Consider the following 21577-nt stretch of genomic DNA (forward strand, 5'->3'; position numbering starts at 1 on the left):
AGCCCAGGTAACATTATTAATTTGTTTGCCACTTAACGGTGATAAAATTGGGGATCTGAGCGGCCCATTGTGTGCCGTGCACTGCCGCGGATTTTATGTACTCAAGAAGACCTTTCTCACAGTCCAGTAATTAGGTGCTATTGACATTGTAATCTTTGGAAATGTTCTTAATGAGCCCCAAAGACACGAATCTCGTAGATAAAACCTCAAAGTAACACTGACCCTTTAAGTAGCTTGTCAGTAAGAGAAAGCTCAAACATAAGTATCTGACGCACAGGAGAAACCCAAAGCTAAACCTAGATTACATTGTTTTGTTCACTCTCTCAGACGTTGGGGGAAGACACGTGGAACAGGTGACTTTAAAGGCTTTTAAAGCATAGTGGAACAATCGTGATATATTTGAAATAAGTCAAAAACCTTTCTTTTCACCCTTTGAAGCTCTGGGCTTGAGAAGTATTTTTTTGTAAATGTGTTTTCCACCAACTTGTAAAAATAAGTATTGAGAGTGGAGTTCAGTGGCCCCTGTTTTTAACACAAAAATAATTTTACAAATCACCTAAGAAATTGGAACTTAAATAAAAGATAAAAAGCTAAAGAAATTTCAGGCATAGCGTTAGCATCATTTTATCTATCATTTCTAGATTTTAACTGTAATTAATATAAGTTAGTAAGATTTTCAAATTCATATTCAAATGCATATTTTATAATATTACCATATATACTACATATTTGCATAAACTACAACATCATTTAGCATGTAATTTGATGGCTATTAAAAATGTTAGAAGAAAGAATTAATCCATAAATATGAGTTAAGTATCAGGACTAAGCTCATTTACTAAATATAATATATTAAGGGATCTGTAAGTGTTAATAATATCACTGTCACCAAATGCTCGACTATTTCCCTATTGTCACCAATTGCCTATTATCCAAACGGTACATTTTTAAGTTATATATGTCATCCTTGTCTTTGAGATTTGGGCTAATCTCAACTACCTAGCCTTAGGAATTTTTCTGTTCTAGAGATATTTTCTCCTTGAGCCATGGGATTTAGGATATTAGATGGTAATGAAAGCCTGGAAGATGAGCAGCATGTCTCTTAAAACACCTTTCCAAATACTGTGAATTCTCAGTGACATAGAAAACGGTCATGATGACCAGTTGGGCTAGAGAATTAATCACAAAGATCAGAGGTTCTCTATCTGAGGCTCTGTCCATTGGTCAGAGAAGGGATTGAAAAATGTGAAAAAGGAAAATTAAAGGTAATCTATCCTTTGAAAACACAGTGTTAATCTTTGAAATAAGTAAACAGGCAAATTACTTTGAATTTGTAAGATCGTAAACGTTGAGTAGAAAAGAGGGTCAAGACATATCATATTCTATAAAGTACTTTCTTAATTTGATATCAGGACTGTCTTGTATTAATTTAGTCTAGTGATGCTTTTAAGTATATGAGGGTAATGTTTCATTTAATAAATGCCACGAAACACATTCCTAATTGTGTCCCAAACTGGTACTGAGAGCTCTTCAAAGCGAAAACCATGAGACAAGAACGTTTTCTGTGTGCATTGTTATTCACATGTTGGACCACGAGAGGAGTCCACAGCCTCTTGGATCCCCTGACCACTAATTGCACCCCACACCTTAGCTGCCTGGCTGCTTTGCTATTAGTTAAGGGGTCTCCTAAAACCATGTAAGCCATTATGGTGATAACAAAATATTGAGAAAGGGTGTAATTAGTGCAGAGACAGTGGGTATTAATTTTTAAATTTAAGAATGGTTCCGTTACAGAAATCATGAAATGTTACAACATATTGTGTACAGATTCATGCAAATTTGTGGGCATATCACATGCACCCTTACTGAGCTAGAAATGACATCTTTGAATGCGAAAGGTACCATATATGAATGTTACTTTCAACTGAAGGAACCCCAAGTTTGGAAACTGATGGAATAAATTAAGATTAGGAAAGTGGGCAGTGTATAGAAATATCAGTGGAGGGGCCCCTGGGTGGCTCAGTAGGTTGAGTGTCTGCCTTCGGCTGGGGGTGTGATCTTAGGGTCCTGGGATCAAGCCCGGCATAGGGCTCCCTGCTCAGCGGGCAGTCTGCATCTCCCTCTCCCTCTGCCCCTCTGCCTGGCTCGTATGCTCTCTCGCGCTTGCTCTTTCTCTCTCAAATGAATAAATAAAATCTTTAAAAAAAAAAAAAAGAAAAGAAAGAGCAGTGGACTCCAGTCCTCAGCTAATTATGTTCCTGGGTAGTACAACTCCTTTAATGTAGGTTTTTCATCTTAAAAGAAACAAGCACACAGAAAAAAGTAGGTCACAGGGAGAAGTGTGCTGTCTGCTATTAAATTCCACACAATTTTATTATTTGTGTTTTCCTATCAGTAAGAACAAATTGAGGAAAGCCTAAATTCTTCATAGACATATTTAATGTAGAAACTATTTTGTTTTATTGTGTAATATTTCAAATACTAGAAATATAGACAACATAGGATTACATTACACCTGGCTCTGTTAGATTTTGCCATGCTTAATTCGAAGAAGAAATAAAACAGTGAAGATTGAGTTGAAGCTGCCTGGTAACTATTTCCCTCCTTTCCTCCCCAGAGGTAACCACTGACCTGATTTTGTATACTTTATATTTCTGTGTGCGCACACACACACACACACACACACACACACACACACACACATATATGATGTCATTTGGCATGTTTTCAAGGATTATATAAATGCTAGTTTTTTTTAATTCTTTTTTCCTCATGAGTGCTATGTTTTTAAAATCTAATGACAATATTTTCCTGTATCTTGAGTTCATTTGTTTTACCTGTTGTATAGTATATCCCATTGTAAGAAATTCTACAATATATACATTCTCCTGCTGATGGGAATTTAGAAGATTTTCAGTTTGTTGCTGTTGTAAACACCACTGCTGTAAACATCCCTGTACATTTTCAGAATCATAAGGGTGAGATTTTCCTTTCCAAATGGAATTGCTGAGTTGAAGAGTATATACATCTTTAATTTTACTAGATGCTGTCAAATCGTGCTAAGTGGTTATGCTAATTTAGAGTCATACAAGTAGTTTATGGGTTTGCAGTGTTCCAAATTCTTACTAACACTTGAGGTTGCCATACTTTTTAATTTTTGCTGCTCTAATGGGTGTGAAATTATCTCCCATTTTTTAATTTGAAATTCCCTGATAACCGGTGAGAATAATTTTTTTGTTTATTGGCCATTTTGGCTTCCTCCTCTATGAACTGCTTGTTTTTAGTAGTTGACTATTTTTGTATTATTTGGTTATTTTCCTTTTTTTGGTTGATTAGGAGTCTTTATCAATTCTGAATATTAGCCCTTTGTCAGTTACATGTTTCACAAATATCTTGTCACTGTCTATAGTGTGTCTTTCAACTTTGCTTTTGATGTCTTTTGTTGAACCAAAGTTTTTTTAGGTTTATGTCGTTTTATTTTTCAATCTTTTAATGTATGAATTGTTCTTTATTATCTATTTTAGATAAATTTTCTTACTCTAAATTTATAAAGCTAATCCTACATTGTCTTCTAAAAATATTACCAATTGGATATTCACACTTAGGTGCTTTAAAGCTGCAGAATTTATTTTTGTAGATGGAATGATTTTGGAGCCCAATTTGTCTGTTCCAACAGAACAGCAGATTACCCTGTCACCATCATCTGCTTCCCCAACCCCGTGATTTGTAATGCTGCCTCTGACATTAGCCAAGTTTCCCTGCAAGTATGGACTTTTTCTGGGCTCTCCATTCTGTTGAATTGACTTATTTGTCCTTTCTGTTCAAATGCCAGAGTTGTGATAACTTTGGTTTTAAAATAAAACTTGATATCTGGCTCAGCAATCCCCCCCATCTTGGTCTTCAAAATTGTCCCAGCCTTTCTTGTTTTTTTACTTTTTCCTATGACTTTTAGGCTTACCATTTCAAGATCCATGAAAAAAAACCTTACTTTGATTTCTTTGATGTATATTAAATGTTATCACTGTTGAATATTAGATTCTGTATTTTCATCTTGTTTCCAACAAACTTGCTGAACTCTTTTGATCCTAATAGCTCCTCTGAAAGTCTCATCACTTAGACAACCATGTCATCTATAATTTTAAAAACTTCTGTCTTCCAATCTATATACCATTTATTTTTTCTTTTCTTATTGCACTGGCTAGGATTGTCACTATGATATTGAATAGAGCAATCAGTGGTACCTTTCTCTTGTTTCTCTCTTAACAGGACACATTCTGAAGCGTCACTATTGCAATACCATAACTATATTCTCCAAGCTGTACTTTTTATGTCTGTGACTTATTCTTTCCATAACGGGAGGCCTGGACCTCCCACTCCCCTTCACCCATTTTGCCCATTTCCCCACCCACCTCCCCTCTGGCAACCATCAACTCGTTCTCTGTATTTATAGGTCTGATTCTGCTTTTTGTTTGTTTATTCCTTTATTTTGGTTTTCAGGTTCCACATGTAAGTGAAATCATATTATTTGTCTTTCTCTGTCTGCCTTCTTTCACTTAGCAAAATGCCTTCTAGGTCCATCCATGTTGTCACAAAAGGCAAGATCTCATTCTTTTTATGACTGAGTGATATTCCATCATGTATATATATATATATATATATATATATATATATATATATACACTCCATCTTTCTCCATTCACCTATCAATGGATGCTTGGGTTGCTTCCATTATCTTAGGTATTATAAATAATACTGCAATAAACAGGGGTGCAGATATCTTTTTGAATTAGTGTTTTCATTTTCTTTAGTAAATACCTAGTAGTGAAATTACTACGTCACATGGTAGTTCTATTTTTAATCTTTTGAGGAACCTCTGTACTGTTTCCCATAGTGTCTTCACCAACAATTTCTACCAACTATGCACAAGTTCCTTTTTCTATTTGTCCTCATCAATACTTGTTATTTCTAGTCATTTTGATTTTAGCCCTACTGACATGTGTGAGATGATACCTCATTGTAGTTTTGATTTGCATTTCCCTGAAGATTAATGATGTTGAACATATTGTCACGTGTCAGTTGACCATCTGTATGTCTTCTTTGGGAAAATGTGTATTCAGTTCCTCTGCCCATTTTTAATCAGATTATTTGGGTTTTCTTAGTGTTGAATTGTGTAAGTTCTTTATGTATTTTGGATAGTAACTCCTTATTGGATATATCATTTGCAAATATCTTCTCCCATTCAGTAGGTTGCCTTTGTTTTCGCTGATAGTTTCCTTTGCCGTGCAAAAGCTTTTATTTCTGGTGTAGTCCCAATAGTTTATTTTTGCTCTGGTTTCCCTTGCCTCAGGAGACCTATCTAGAAAAATACTGCTATGGTTGATGTAAAAAAAATTATAAACTCTATTTCTTTGTTTTAGTGTATATATTTATGGATATGTGTATGTTTTTGTATATGTATGTTAAAAATTATTACCACAATAATTTGTTTAGTGAAGCCCTGTTGATGATAAATTTTGTTTTTCTTAATTTTTACCTCACTCATGATGGTAGTTGAGTCAGATATGAAATTCTAAGTTGACAATTATTTTTTCCTTCACATTTTATTATTTATACCATTGCCTTTGAGTCTCTGCTCAGAGTTATGTGAAATCTGCTCTCGATTTGTCAATCATTTGTGAGCATTTTATGTTTTCTTCCTGGTAGCATTTTTTTTTTAAGATTTTATTTATTTATTTGACAGTGAGAGAGAGCACAAGCAGGGGGAGTGGCAGGTAGTGTATGAGGGAGAAGCAGGCTCCCCATGGAGCAGGAAGCCCAATGTGGGACTCGATCCCAGGACCTTGGAATTAGGACCAGAGCTGAAGGCAAACGCTTAACTGACTGAGCCACCCAGGCACCTTCATTTATTTACCTTTAAAGATTTATTTATTTATTTTAGAGAGAGAAAGAGAGAATGGGGGGAACGTCAGAGGGAGTGGGAGAGAAACCAAAGAAGACTGCACTGACTGCAGAGCCCGACATGGAGCTCAGTCTTACAACTCTGAGATCATGACCTGAGCTGAGCCAAGAGTCAGACGCTTAACTGACTGCACTACCCAGATGCCCCTCTTTATGATAGCTTTTAAAGTTTAGTCTATATTGTTGATGGTCTGTCATTTTACTACAATATACTCAATGGTGTATTTTCCCCCTTTCTTTTTAATTAACATACAATGTATTATTTGTTTCAGGGGTACAGATCTGTGATTCATCAGTCTTACACAAAACACAGCCCTCCCCACAACACACACCCTCTCCAATGTCCATCATCCAGCCACCCCATCCCTCCCACCCCCCTCCACTCCAGCAACCCTCAGTTCGTTTCCTAAGATTAAGAATCTCTTATGGTTTGTCTCCCTCTCTGATTTCATCTTGTTTCATTTTTTGCTCTCTTCCCCTATGATCTTCTGCCTTGTTTCTCAAATTCCACATATCAGTGAGATCATAGGATAATTGTCTTTCTCTGATTGATCGACTTATTTCGCTTAGCATAACACCCTGTAGTTCCATCCATGTCATTGCAAATGGCTTACCAGTATTCAGAGTACAATCTGGATCTGATGGTTTGTATCTTTCTTTATGTCTAGACATTTCTCAGCTACTATCTTTTCAAATATTGTTTATACAACCTTCTCTACATTATTTTCGTTGAAAGCACCACTCTCTTCTTTACGGATCTAATCTAAATTTTCTAACGTTTATGTTTATTTCTCTATTGTGCATATGGATGGGTTCCTCAATATTACCTTATAATTTGCTAATTTTCTCTTCAGCTGTGCCCAATTTGTCCCGTGTTTTAGTGTCTCATTTTAGTGACTTTTTAAATTGGTTCTTTTTCATAGACACTAGTTCTTATTTTAATCTGCCCTGTTTCGTGTCATAATTTGTTTTTTTATGGATACTGTCAATTATTTCTTTGGTACACACACATATTTCAAAGTTTTTGTCAGACTATTTTATTGACTAAAATTTATCTGGGATGAATTCATGTTCTCACAGCTTATCGTGCTGTTGTCTTTACAATCACTCTATTCTTTTGTATATTTTGGAACTTTGGTTTCAGGCTCATTTTCCTTCTTCCTTTCTTTCTCTCCCTCTCTCTTTCTCTCTCTCTGTCTCTCAAATAAATAAAGAAAAAGAAAAAGAAATAAACCCCAGCCCCTATTTCACCTACCCCCCCCCCCACCTCCCCTCTGGTAACCATCAGTTTGTTCTGTATATTTAAGAGTCTGTTTCTTGGTTTGTCTCTTTCCCCCCCCCCCTTTGCTCCTTTGTGCCCACATATGAGGGGCATCTAGCTGGCTCAGTATTTAGAGCATGTGACTCTTGATCTTGGGTCATGAGTTTGGGCCCCACATTGGTAAAAAGGTAAAAAAAAAAAAAAAAATCCACATGTGAGTGAGATATATGGTATTTGCCTTTGACTTATTTCACTTAGGATTTTACTCTGTCGCTTCATTCCTGTTGTTGCAGATGGCAAGATTTCATTCTTTTTATGGCTCAGTAATATTCCATTGTATATACACCACATCTTCTCTATCCATTCGTCAGTCAGGGGACCCTTGGGCTGCTTCCACTGTTTGGCTATTGTAGATAATGCTGTAATACATATAGGGGTGCATGTATCCTTTTGAATTAGGGTTTTTGTATTTTGGGGGTAAACACCCAGTAGTGCAATTACTGGATCATATGGTAGCTCTATTTTTTAACTTTTGAGGAACCCCCACACTGTTTTCCTGAGTGGCTGCACCACTTTGCATTCCCACCGACAGTGTAGGAGAGAGAGTTCCCCTTTCTCCACTTCCTCCCCACCACCTGTTGTTTCCTGTTGTTGTTGATTTCAGCCATTCTGACAGGTGTGAGGTGATAGCTCATTGCAGTTTTGATTAGCATTTCCCTGATGATCAGCGATGTTGAGCGTCTTTTCGTGTGTCCGTGGGCCATCTATATGTCTTCTTTGGGGAAATGTCTGCTCATGTCTTCTGTCCATTTGTTAACTGGGTTATTTTGGGGATGTTGAGTTGTATCGGATCTTTATGTATTTTGGACACTAACCCTTCATTGGATATGTCACTTGTAAATATCTTCTCCCATTCCGGAGGTTGCCTTTTAGTTTTCTTGATTATTTCCTTTGCGGGGCAGAGACTTTTTATTTTGATATCGTCCCAATAGTTTATTTTTGCTTGTATTTCGTTTGCCTCAGGAGGCATGTCTAGAAATATGTTGCTGTGGCCAATGTCACAGAAATTACTGCCTGGGCTCTCTTCTAGGATTTTTACGGTTTCAGGTCTCACGTTTAAGTCTTTAATCCATTTTAAGTTTATTTTTGTGCATGGTGAAAGAAAGTGGTCCAGTTTCATTCTTTTGCATCTGGCTGTCCAGTCTTCCCAATACCATTTGTTGAAGAGTCTGTTTTTTTCCCATTGAATAGTCTTTCCTGCTTTGTCAAAGATTAATTGATCATATAGCTGTGGATTTATTTCTGGTTTTCTGTTCTATTCCATTGATGTCTGTGTCTATTTTTATGCCAGTACCATACTGTTTTAATTACTACCACTTTGTAATAAAAAAATAAAATCTGAAATTGTGATACCTCCAGTTTTCTTTTTCTTTTTCAAGATTATTTTGGGCATTCGAGGTCTTTTGGGGTTCCCTGTAAATTTTAGAATTGTTTGGGAATGCCTGGGTGGCTCAGTCAGTTAAGCATCTGCCTTCAGCTCAGGTCACAATCCCAGGGTCCTGGGATCGAGTCCCGCATAGGGCTCCTTGCTCAGCAGGGATCCTGCTTCACCCTCTGACTGCCACTCCCCCTGCTTGTGCTCTCTCTGTCTCTGACAAATAAATACATCTTTAAAAATTTTTAGAATTGTTTGTTCTAGTTCTGTGAAAAATGCTATTGGTATTTTGGCAGGGATTGCATTAAATCTGTAGATTGCTTTAGGTAGTATAGACATTTTAACAATATTTATTCTTCCAACCCATGAGCATGTAGTGTCTTTCCATTTTTTTGTCCTCTTGAATGTCTTTTATCAGTGTTTTACAGTTTTCAGAGTATAGGTCTTTCACCTTTTTGGTTAAGTTTATTCTTAGATAGTTTATTATTTTTGGTGTAATTATAAATGGGATAATTTTCTTAATTTTACTCTCTACTGTTTCACTATTAGAGTGATGCAACAGTTTTCTGTACATTGATTTTGTATCCTGTGACTTTACTGAATTCATTAAACAGTTATAGCAGTTTTTAGGGTTTTCTATCTATCACACCATCTACAAATAGTGAGAGTTTTCCTCCTTCCTTACCTGTTTGGATGCCTTTTATTTCTTTATGTTTTCTAATAAAACATTTTTAAAGTCTCTGTTGCATCTTAGTAAAAGTCCTTTTTCCTGATGTTCTGCCTGTGAAATAAGCAATGAGTTACCTTTTCCAGAGAAGAACGCATTACAGGTTGAACTGTGTCCCCTGCCCCCAAAAGATGTTGAAACGCTCACCCACAGTTCCTGTGACTGTGACCTTATTTGTAAAATAGGGTCTTCGCAGATGCAATCAAGATGAGGTTGTTAGGTCATTAACCCATTATGACTAGTGTCCTAAGAAGAGGGAAATTTGGACACAGACGCATCTTCGCAGATGCAATCAAGATGAGATTGTTAGGTCATTAACCCATTATGACTAGTGTCCTAAGAAGAGGGAAATTTGGACACAGACGCATGGGGAGAATGCCATGTAATAACAGAGACAGAGAATGGAGTGATGTGGCTTCAACCCAAGGAACAGGAATGATGGATGTGCACCACCAGAAGTTGGGAAGAAGAAGGGAAAGATTCTCCCCAGGGTCAGAGAGGGAGCACGGTCCTGCCAACACCATGATTTTGGACTTTCAGCCTCCAGAACTGTGAGGGCATTAGTATCTGTTGTTTTAAGCCCTCCACTTTAGGTTACTTTGTTATGACAGCCGTAGGAGCTAATACAGAATGGCAACTTAATAACTTCCATGACGTCCACAATTACGAGACGGACAGCCACTGTCCCAGATGGGTTCAGTGACCTTATATCTCCACTTCACGTTACGTGTTCTGCTACTAATTTTGACCATAAAGGAGACCTCTCCCCTTGATTGATTAGAAAGTTACTTCTTCCAAGCTTCAAAATACATTCTAGTATTAAGGAATTGAATGTGAAAAGACCTGTGTATAAATTGTGTATCAATTCACCTGACACATTCCTGCCCTCACTAAGTGATCAACGAAATGTGTAATAAAACTGAATCTGAAATTCACGCTGCTCAGACTTCTACAGTTAGGAACTTCGGTTACTAACTCACAAAATCCCAATTTGTCCTCAGCCTAAAGGGTCCCACCCAGTCCCAGTGTCCTCTTCCTAGAAACATGTCCACACCTCCTTTTCTTACTTTTTTCTTTCCTTCCTCTTCAAGCAAGCACCTTCTGGTCCTCCTACCTCGACCTCCAGAGAGCAATCAGAACCTGCTCTCTCCGTTTCTCGCCCCTCCTCTGCCCTTCCCTCCCCTTCTCCAGGTCACTCCACTTGGCTTCTGGCTTCACATCCCACTGACACAGCTCTTACCCAGGTCCTCAAAATCGTTCAAATGAGAAAACGGTTTCCACTTCTCTCACTTGACCGCAAAGCACCCCCGCCCCCAGCTTGTTGTTACTAATGAGCCTCCCTTAATTCCCAGGATGCTCTCCTTTTGATTTCCAAGTCACCAACCTGTTGTCATTCTCCTCCTACTTCCCACAGCATCTTTCTCAGCCTCTCATGTTTACCCAATTCTGCCCATGCTCTGAGTATTAAGTGCTGGAGTCACTCAAGATTTTATTTTGGGTTCACTTTTGCACACTTTGTTTTCCCCTGCTTAATTCTTCAGTAGATATCTAGGGCTTTCAGGATTAAATCAAGTTTTTTAGTATAGCATATAAGACCTTTCATAACAGCTGCCTCTCCCCTACTTGGGCTCTCTGATCGAGTCATAACAAACTACTTACTGTTCCCTGCTCTTTCATGCTATTCCATGGATCATTGCCTTTATATATGCCTTCACCTAGGTGGCAGGTCTTCTGCCTGGTCTTGCTGCACTCACTCATCTCCCATGGTCAGTTGGCCATCGATGGCCTCGTGCTGGCTATCAGCTGGGGCGACAGGGTAACCAGATCTTGTATTTCTCATCACTGAACAGGCACAACCCAGTCTTGTGATCATGGTGTTCTCAGGGTTCTCAAGAGCAGCAAAAGAGAGCAAGGTCTAATGCACAGGGGCTGTTCAAGTCTCTGCTGGCACCACAGTTGCTCCTGTCCCACTAGTCAAAGCAAGCCTGGTGACCAAGACCAGAGTCAATGTTGGGGGAACTGCAAAGGCCATGGACCCCAAGGGAGCCACACTGCTTACCTTTCTGGCTTTCGCCTTCTCTTTGCTATTCCACTCATTCATCCACTGCACAGATGTTATGAACACCTGCTAGAAGCGGAGCCCTGGGCTGGGCACTCAGGATACAGAACGTCTTCTTAGTATTTGGAATTTGTACTGACATTCAAAGACTAGGACATCCCATAAAAGAAATACCAGGATTTAAGGCTGTTCGGCTAGGGAGGGTGGGCTTGAGAACGCCTCTCTGTGCCCCTCGGTGCCTCTGCAGACACTGCTGCCTCATTACTCAGAACTCCCTATTTGTAGCCTCTCCCCCCAAAAGAGGGAGTGAGACTTGGAGGAAGGTTGATCAAAAGACACGAACTCCGGTTATGACATCACAGCCGCTGGGGAGGGGTGTAGAACAGAATGACAGTAACGAACAGCACCGTGCCCTATACTGGAAAGTTAAGAGAGTAGATCTTAAAAAATTCTCATCACAAGGAGAAGAACTTTATTTTTTTTTAAAGATTTTATTTATTTATTTGACAGAGATAGAGACAGCCAGCGAGAGAGGGAACACAAGCAGGGGGAGTGGGAGAGGAAGAAGCAGGCTCATAGCGGAGGAGCCTGATGTGGGACTCCATCCCAGATCGCTGGGATCACACGCTGAGCTGAAGGCAGATGCTTAACCGCTGTGCCACCCAGGCGCCCCAAGGAGAACTTTAAAAAAAAATCTCTATAAGGCGACGGTTGTTAGCTAAATTTACTGCGGGACTCATTTTACAATATATCTAAGTCAAGTCCTCATGCCTTCCACCTTCCACGTACGCAGTGCCGTCTGTCAATCACAGCCCGAAAATTCTGGGGGAGAAGGATAATCCAGAGCCAAAATACAGACACAACATGTAAAATCTCTTTAGGGTGTAGATTTTAAATATTATCATTGACGAATTACTTAATTTCCTTGGTAACCTATACATGTAAGCAGGAAATTGTGTGAAAACGGCATTGCCTCGAAAGACCCAAACTCCAGAGGTGGGTGAGAGAAACGGTTAACATCTTAATCCTTAGGCCCAAGCCGTTTGTTCGACCGCCTGTTTGTTGGAATACACGGCTGTTTGGAACTTCCAATTCCTACTTGTGCAAATGACATAGACCGAAAGTCCAAATGAAAATCACTTTAAAAATAAGTACTTAAAGCTGCCTTAGTCCGTGTATTTATTTTCCTCTAGGATTAGGACAGATTGTGTTGGCAGCCTAGTCTTTCATAAAGAGGGGGGTGGGGAACAGAGTAGGGTCTTCATCTTCTCACAAAAGGCACAATGGGAAGCACATCTGTGAACATTGCATAATTTGTTATGTTCTACAAAGAGGTGGGTTTTTGTTATACACATACCAAAGCTATTTGGTACTGTTGCACCAATGATCTCTATTCAGGTCCAGAAAAGAAATTGGCCTCCGAAGAGTGAAAGGAGAGTAAATTTTTCTTTAAAAATTAGATACAGATTATCACTTCCAAATGCAGGAGGGAATTTTACAAGTGACGGTGCACTGATTAGCTTTCCAATGGACGTCCAGTCCTTTATGAAACACATACTAGCCGTGCTCAGCTGTGACCAATGTGGTTTATTACTCTCCAAAAGAGCTGAACTGAGATTACCCATCTAATCTAATTGAGAAATGTTGGGTGAACTTGAACTGTTTCGTGGACATGAATGACCAGAGAATTTATTTGATAAGACGTTAAAAGCTGAATATGGGAACTATCTCTTTGATGGCTTGATACAGTCATTCCTTTAGTTCATTTGCATGTCTTTCATATTTTTTTGTCAGTACTCTTCTGGGGATTACATGAACGGCCTCCATGAAAAAGGGGCAACAGAGTTTCTGTTCATCGTTACAAAAAGATTAGAAACCTTTCCTTTATCAGTAAACACCCCTGACAGTCTTTATTTGGTTAACACTTTAAAAAGTGACACCGGCTTTTAAGAACAGTAATTAAATTGTGAAAAACTTAATACACCCACGGGTTTCTCATGTGATAGGCCCTAAATGACTTTCGAGTATCGTCTCCTGATTTTATTCATAAGATAAAAAAAAGACGTCAGGAAGCTGGCGTGTTATTTACCAGCCTCCCTCGCATCCTGTTGTAAACTGGGCAGCGGGAGCTCCCGTTGGTGGCATCTCAGTGAAACATTTATGGTAACTTTATCGACAGTACGGTACACAGGTGGCATCAGATAATAAAGTGCTTTCTCTTCACGTGCCCGCTAAATTGAAGACAAATTCTGCTGTATTCCCAATGACTTATGGTATAAGTTGGACATATGCATCTTTTTTTAAAACTATATTTAAATATTACATTTTTAAAACTAGTCCTAGCAACTCCAAGATAGAAACTCTGAGTATAAGTTACAAAATCGCACCGCATGTTACTAGTGACTCTTTAAATGGAATTTTTCATTGAAACTTTGTCATTAAAGTAAAAAGGCCTTTTGGCTGTGCCCATACAAGCATAATAAATTGTATATGTTTGTGATACTGAATGACTCTTGCCCATATGCTGCACTGCAAAGCTACATGAATGAGGCATTTACCAAATCAGGCCCACCACATTAAACAGAAAAACAATCTTTATTCATGGTAACTTATCAGTTTCAATTAATCAACCTTAACAATGGAAATTCTGATGTGTTCAGGCAACTTGAAAGCAATAGGTCATCTCCAGGGCAGCCATGTTGTGTCTTTGTGCCCAAGGTTTCAAACAAAGCAACATCTCCAATAAATATACATACACATACATACATACATGTGCATATATATACATACCAATGGGTGACTATCGCTATGCCACGCTATGCCAATAAACATGCATGTGTATTGCCTATGATTTTTACCATAGCCAATGTAATTGTTTTCCTTCAAAGTATGACTTTTTTGAGCTCTGCAAGTTTAAACAAAAGGAAAGAAATTTCCATTGGATGACCATCCTTTCAGTTTCTGTGCTGCTATGTGAATAGCATTGTGCAAACCATTCCAATGGTTTTGAAAAGGGGTAACCATTGGTTTGATTTGGTTACACGGTTTAGTAAAGAGCTCCCTCCCACTGCCTTAGGGTCTGTGAAAGGTCTGTGACCTGTTTAGAACTGCCAAGTGAAATGTCATGTCGCCCCTCCCAAATGGGAGTATCCGCATTCATTTGATCAGTATAAAAAATGATTGGGGATGGCGAGATCAGTGCTTTTGAATTGCAATTTATAGCAGTTTACAAAAATGCACATTGTTGGAAAAGAAAACATGGAAGTGTTTCTTTCTAAATTGCATTACCTGTGAAATGTCATTAGTCTTTTAAGGATATTTACGTCCTTTTTTTGATTATTTAGGAGACTTATCCCAACTAAAGAAAATCAGAATTTTAATTACATTATGATTTTTAAACTTGTATTTTGGTTTTCAGGGCAAAATTTAAAGAAAACAACATTTCTGAGTTCTTAGGATAAACAGAATTTGTTGTCAGTTCCATTCATTAATTCTCTGAGATAGTCTTTGCTAATCAGTTGTGTTAGCGGAAGATTCCCGATTATCTTTCCCAGATTCTAGAGGAGATCCGTTTGCTGGCAAATGTCTTGTCTGCTGATTTCTAAGAGTGAGTCTGAAACCATGGGCGTACTAACTCTACCAGGTGTCCACTACTCCTTCAACGGTATCCTAGGTAAACGTCTTTGTCAAATGAATACTTTCTAAATCATGGCACCCGTAGATTCATCTACATGTACGCCCAGTTTCATAAAAGGAAATGTTATGTCTTTTCATGAAATGTGTAAAAGAATACACGGACTTTAACCAAAAGATTAAGGTAGGCTGTTCAAGTTCACAGAGGCTTAAGGCAGCCCCTTGGGTCTCTGGGGTGCAGAAAACAACACCTTCAATATGACCGTCTAGGCATCTTGAAAGCTCCATCTCTTTGCCTTAGGCAAGTGGCTGGAGTTGGCTGTTACTTTGAAGAATTCTTCTTTTCGTAAGAAAAGTTACCTTGGGAAAAGGGCCTCAGAACTTCCCTGGCTGATACTTGACTCCAAAAAAGAAAGGCCCTGCTTCAGAAAAGACTTGACCCAGATAGACTCCCTAGCACTCCACTTTGAACCTCCCAGCCATTGAAAGGCGAGGTTGTCACGTTTTTATCTTTGTTCATGTTAAGCCTTGGAATGACAGCCTGTCTCTGTGTCCCCCTCTCCCACTGCCCCGGCTCTAAGTGTCCACATTGACACCTACCGGTGACCGCAGGCTGCAATTCTTTGTTGCCTTGTCCACGCTCCTGGCTTTCACTGGGATTAGCTCGGGGCCTTTGTTCCCCTTCAAAGCGGGAACATCACATCCCATGTCGTGGCTTTCCTGTCTCAGACCCCCAACGCTTTCCTCACAATTTACGCACCAGGTAAATGTCCCTCCCTACGGAGCAGAGAGCCCAGCCTGAGTGGGAGGGAACCTCCCCACGCCCCAACTTCAGAACCCCTCCCTGCCAATAGGGTTTTCTTTCCTTCTCATGCAGAATTTTCTATTTCAGATGGAGGAAAGATTGAACATGCAAATGGAAATTTAAATCTTAGTTAGATCCTTGGGCCCAAGCACAAGACAAGCCCTGCCTTTTTAAATTCTACAACTGCTCCTAATTCTAGCAAAGGGGCCCTCAGCAGAAGGTCATTTTCTGGCCTTGTTCACAGGCTCTTAAGACCACTTCCACAGTCTAAGGCAGCAGGAAAACTGTTTCAGAGGAAAACTTGGCTGACACAAGCTGTTTTGAAGGCCAAGGAGCATCTGACTGCCTGATCTCCACTCCCCCCACCCCCCCACCCTTCCTCAGGTCACTGAAGGGGCCCCCAGCTGGGGCCAGAGCTGGGAGGACCCACTAAATGTGAGGCAAAGAGCTCTGCGTGAGGAGTGGGAAGCAGTTTGTGTAGCAAGTAAAACAAAATTCACGTCTATTCGTTTTGACATATTTCTAGGGAGGTTGTCAGAAACGCTGGAGGAAGAGCCTTTGGAGAAGCCATCGATACCCCAGAACACCCCAGTGAATGATATGGATGCTACTGAGTAATGGGGAAGGGCACTGGGCTGCGCTGAGCGGGACCACAGAGCGGGCCCTCCCTATCCCCGCGTAAGGCCTGCTTCCCCCACGGGGGAGACTACCTCCCAGGTGGTTCTAACATCGCCCTTCTGCCTCCCCAATGATGTAGACTCACTGGAGACCCACACTTGAAGTGAAGAGAATGCGACGTGCGCCCGCTGTGAGCACTTTTCCAAGCCCTTAAGGCAGGTGCTCGCTCATGCTGAGTGAGCCTGACACACAGACTCCAAGGGGGGCTGCCAAATCCACTGGGGACACTTTCCTGGGCTCAGCAGGGTGCCCCAAAGCCTTAGGGTGGGGAGGGATGCACTTCGATTAAAAAGTTCAAGGCACTAAACTTCCAGGGCCTCTTTTCTCCATCCGGTGCTTCTGGGTAACACAAAGGCAAACTGATTTGCTCCTCCTGGCCAGCCAACTAATCCCCAGGAAGCCGAGCAAGCCTTAACAAGCCTGGTCCAAGGGGATTTTACATTTCCTCTAGGGAGGTCCACTCGTGTCTTATGTGGGCACTGGGCTCCTAGCCTTATCTTAAAAGCTGCAAACAATTCTTTGGTAAGTGGGAAACTCCTTGGAGTTTTGCTTCCCGGTAGGTATCAAGGCCAAGATTCACGCATTATTCCTTCCAGGATGTCAGGTACCTGAAAGGCCAGTTTGCTTTCTCATGTGCGTAATGTTCAGCGTGGTCCTTTCTGTTCCCCTAACTACAAGCGAGGCCCTGTCTGCAGCCCACTTTCAGAAACGCAGACTCTGGATGACAAATTTCTAAAGCGGTTTATTAAGTCTCGAGAAATATATTTGCGGTAGCTGTCACATAAAGCTGATATACTCTGGTGTGAAAGAAAGCTAGAGAGGCGATTTATTTGTGCGTAAAAGGCACGAGATTTAATTGGAGAGAGACGTGTTATTTTCAACGCAAGTGCATGGGGTGGCGTAGTGCCGGAGAGCATTATTCGAGCTTCATGTCCTATGGACTATATGCCGCCGTCTCCAAAGGAGTGTTGCCCTAGAAACTTGTTTTAAATCTGCTGCTATATATCAACACCTTGTTTTCGCAGTCCTTGGCTGAATTACAGTTACACAGTTTGGCGCTTCTTTCAAATTTCCTCCCATCAGTTTGGCTAAAGAAAGGAATTTTTCTCCTTTAGAAATGAATTGGCTTAATTAGTAAGTAGATTAATGGCAATTGCTGGTGAGTTGGTTTCCAGCAGAGTTTCACCAGAGAGGGTTAATCGGAGTCAGGTCTGGAATCTTTCCCAGAACTGGCTGCCAGCCATTTCCACCAACCAATCAACCCTACAAGAAACGGGGGGAAATGAAATAGAATTTATATTCTCTGTACTATTAGCCTGGACAGAAATTCCTTGGAAGCAGCCTCATAGCTGGGTGCAGCACAGACTTTCATTTCAGCATTTTAACAGAAACCTTGAAGGGTTTCACCTTCAAGATTTATCTGAGTACCAAAGCAGAATTTCAAATGGCACAAGGAGTGTAAGCCACAGAACGTCCAGGGCGCATTGGAAACGCCTGACACTCTTAGTTTCAGGTTTGCATAAGTTGCAAAAAACCATCCCAAGTTTGGTCCTAATCTGTTAGCTACCAGAAGGCTTTAAAAAGTTTAGTTGTACGTTTTGCAGTCTTTTCCCTTATTTTTTCCATAGCGATAAAAATGCATTCATAGTTTAACTTGCAGCTGCATTAGTCTTGCAAAAAAAAAAAAAAATCCCTGCTGAGAAATGCATATAATAGGAAAAACAGATCGGCCGGACAGCAGTGTAATTAATGCCAGAAAGGGCTGAGGCCGGTTTCATAGTTTGTCTTTTGAGGATATCAAGACGAGACCTGGTGAAAAATGACGCATGCTTTAGCATTTCAGAAAGCTGGCAACTGGCAACGCTTTTCCTTTTTTCTTTGACTTTCTGCCTCGGAACAAAGAGATCGGCAGAACTAGCTAGGTTGTAATGAGTTCTATGTCCCTAGCACATTAAGTGCATCATGGAAACATATTGTATCGAAATAGTTTGGAGGAGAATACCGGGGATGAAAGAGAATGGGTGCTTTGATCAGCTCCCTGGGGTCCTGAGTGCGCACAGACTGACTTGCAAGGAGTTATTCAGCTCCAGCTAGACACACTTACAACACCATTCAAAGAAATTTGCATATCTGTAATTTATCACATTGGTCCCGAACATTTTTGCAAGGTAAATAAAAGTTGGCTGAATAAAAAAAAATCAATCATCGCAGATATAGAAGAAACTGTGAAGCCAGTGTTTCCATTAAAAACATAAATAAATATGTCCATAAAACATGACGATTTAGTGGCCGGCTTTATTTTATAGCGTCCTTAGAGCAACAGGTTGTGTGCTGACAAAGACAAGAGTGGCCACAATGTTTTTGCGCCTCTACTTCAGGGGAGGGTATTTGCAGCTTCCCACTAGAATCAAGGCAGAAAGTTGAATGAGATGCGTGTGGCTATAACCAGCCCACGACATGCAGAGAAAAATTAGTACACACTCGGAGGAGATGTGAGAGATGGCTTAATCTCTGTGGCGTCCGCAAGAGCTAAGGTTAAATCTCATTTCTTCTCCTGTTGATTTCATTGCCAAGCCCTGGTTGCTGAATTCAGAAGCTCTAGAGGGTGAAATGTGCCCCTCCCGGTCAATAGGAAAACTTGCTTTCGAATGCCCCATGAGAACAAGTGAAAATTTAACAGGCAGGCATTGTTCTGAGTTTTTAAACAACCCAGTTAAACAGCAAACAAGAATCTTCAACTTGACCTTGGAAAAGGCTGGTGTGCCTGAAGTTCATCTATCGAACAACTCTGGATGACAATGATATATTTCTAAGTATTGTCAGATGGAAAGATTGATAAATTTGCCGCTGCAAAGAGAGAACTTTGGAAACAGGCAACTCAGTGCGCTGCCTCCGAGGCCTCCTCTTCTGTCCTTACCACCCCATCCCCACCCCTCCACCCTCGGCCTTGGGGCCAACTCAGTCGAAGACGGCCAGTAAATCAGCACTGTAATATTTCTTAAGGGGCACGGAAAAGCTGTGAACAGTACCACTCATATTAAACGCAATATTTCTTTGCTTTCGTGGGGAACAAAAGTCATAGCAAGACGTCTTTATGGCTAATTCAGTCAAAGGCACATCTTGGCTCCCCCCGCAGAAAGGTCAGTGTCGTTGTGTTTGGTCCACCGAGGGGGTGTTTTCACACTGAAAACTGAGCCAGCTGTCCCTGTCATACCCTCGCCATTGGGGAGCGCGCACTAGCCATGGTTATTAGGCACATTCTACACCTGCAAAATATACCGATTTCCAAGACTTTTCAAGACACCCCCCCTCCCCCGTTCTCATGCCCCCTCCTCTTTCGTCTACTAAACTTTGACAACACAATTCAAGCCCTGGATGAAAGCGTTGCAAGCAAGGGGAAAGCTGGGGAGGGGGCAGCTCAGCTCGCCTCTCATGGTGTCTATTGAGCAGCTCTCAAAGAAATGAGGCGTCAAGTATGTTTTGAAAAGTATGGAAAAACTTCCAAATAAGTGCTTAGAGACGTCACCCGTTTGCTATTGCCAAAATGCTGCTTTTTGAACCCTAATATTTCATTTTATGCACCAGAGTTGGGTGAGGGGTTATAGGCAGGCGGCCCTCATTTAGGATTGCCCCTTTTAAAAATTTCATTTGTATTTAGCATGTCAGGACATAATTGTTTTTCTGAGTTGCGCCAGTGGAAGTCCACATGTCTTTTTGAAAATCCAAACGCCAACAAACTTGGCATCCATTTCGCAAGGCTTACCCAACTGGATTTCATAATAAAACTCCTTCCAGAAACATCTTCCAGCCAGCCTTATCACCAGAATCCAATTTCAAAGGCTTGCACTCCACTCGGAAGGAAGCTAGATACCTAGCTGTTCGCTGTTCCAGTGACGCTCAGTGGTCCAAACAAGAAAGGAGCTAAAGGGGATCCTGTGCGATCGCTGAAAAGAAATCGTAAAACTAGAAATAATTTTTTAAAAATCACTTCAGGAGTGAGAATGCTCCAAGTGCCAGTTCGTCTGAGGCAGTAGTGCAAAAGTACCTAGCTTTCTGTAGGAGCACTTGAAGGTGGGAGTGGGAGACTGAAGATTTCTATCTGGCTGCAAGGTTTGGGGGTGGGAGGGGTGAGGAGAAAAGAGGATTTAATTAGCCGGTGGTGAGTCTCTAATCCCGATCTTTGTGTAGTCCTTCCTCCCCAAATTACCAAGAGCTACATAAGAAGTCCCCGGGGTGGGCAAAGTGCAGGCGAGCCCAGGACGCCTTGGGTTCCCGGGACACAGGCCGAGGTGAACACACTGCGTGCCACGGGACGTGGTGAGACTTTGCCTCTCACTAGTAGGGCACCATAACTCTCTCCTGGCGCCTGGGGGCCTCCGCGCAGCCCGCCACCATCAAGCAGAACCCCGGCGCCTTTCCAAAGCGAAGTCAGCGCAACAGGTTTTTTGGAACAGGTGCCGAAGCCCCAGGGAGGGGGTTGGCGTGAAGCTGCGGAGATCAGCCAAGGGCCAAACCCCCCCGCGAGAGGCAGGTTTAGGTCCCCAGGGGCCCCAAAGTCGGGGCGGGCTAGAAACCTGCAGCCCCGCCACTGTAACTAAGAGCGCCGGCGCCTCCGCCCAGATGCAAAACCAGCTCGCCACAGCCTGCGCCCCGGGCCATGGGGCCCTCTGCAGGCGGCCGCCCGAGGGCTTCCCGCCCTGCCAGGGGGCGTAGTTACCCCGGGCCTCCCCAAAGAAGCCTTGTGTCCTAGCTCCTGCCCTCCTTCAGGCCGTTCGCCCCCTCTCTGCTCGCCGCTTCCTGGAGCCCCTCTTGGAGACTTCCATGCGCAAAGATAGCAGAACTGCGGAGAGCCCGGCGCCGGGCAGCCACTTCCAGTCTCGAGGGAAGACCGACAGCACCCGAGCCCCGACTGCCCTGGGAGCAGGGGCTCGGCGGGCCTCCGGGGACACTTGTCCGACTCCACCCCGGCTGTCCGAAACCCTGGGAACGCAGAGCTGCGGGCGGGGCGCATGCGCGCCTCC

General features: G+C 41.6%; 1 protein-coding gene across 2 annotated transcripts in view; it reads left to right on the forward strand.

The window, feature by feature from the left end:
- Window positions 1–16815, forward strand: part of C31H10orf67 (chromosome 31 C10orf67 homolog) — a 138711-nt gene extending 121896 nt beyond the window's left edge. For both annotated transcript variants that reach the window (XM_087857621.1, XM_045787082.2), the window contains one exon: window positions 16405–16815. In XM_087857621.1, coding sequence (XP_087713747.1) covers window positions 16405–16496 — 92 coding nt within the window. In that variant the 3' untranslated portion in view covers window positions 16497–16815. The remainder of the gene's footprint in view (window positions 1–16404) is intronic.
- The last annotated feature ends 4762 nt before the right edge of the window (window positions 16816–21577 follow it).

Source organism: Ursus americanus, chromosome 31 (assembly GCF_024610735.1).
Source record: "Ursus americanus isolate L20-20 chromosome 31, mUrsAme1.1.p, whole genome shotgun sequence".
NCBI classification, from domain to species: domain Eukaryota; kingdom Metazoa; phylum Chordata; class Mammalia; order Carnivora; family Ursidae; genus Ursus; species Ursus americanus.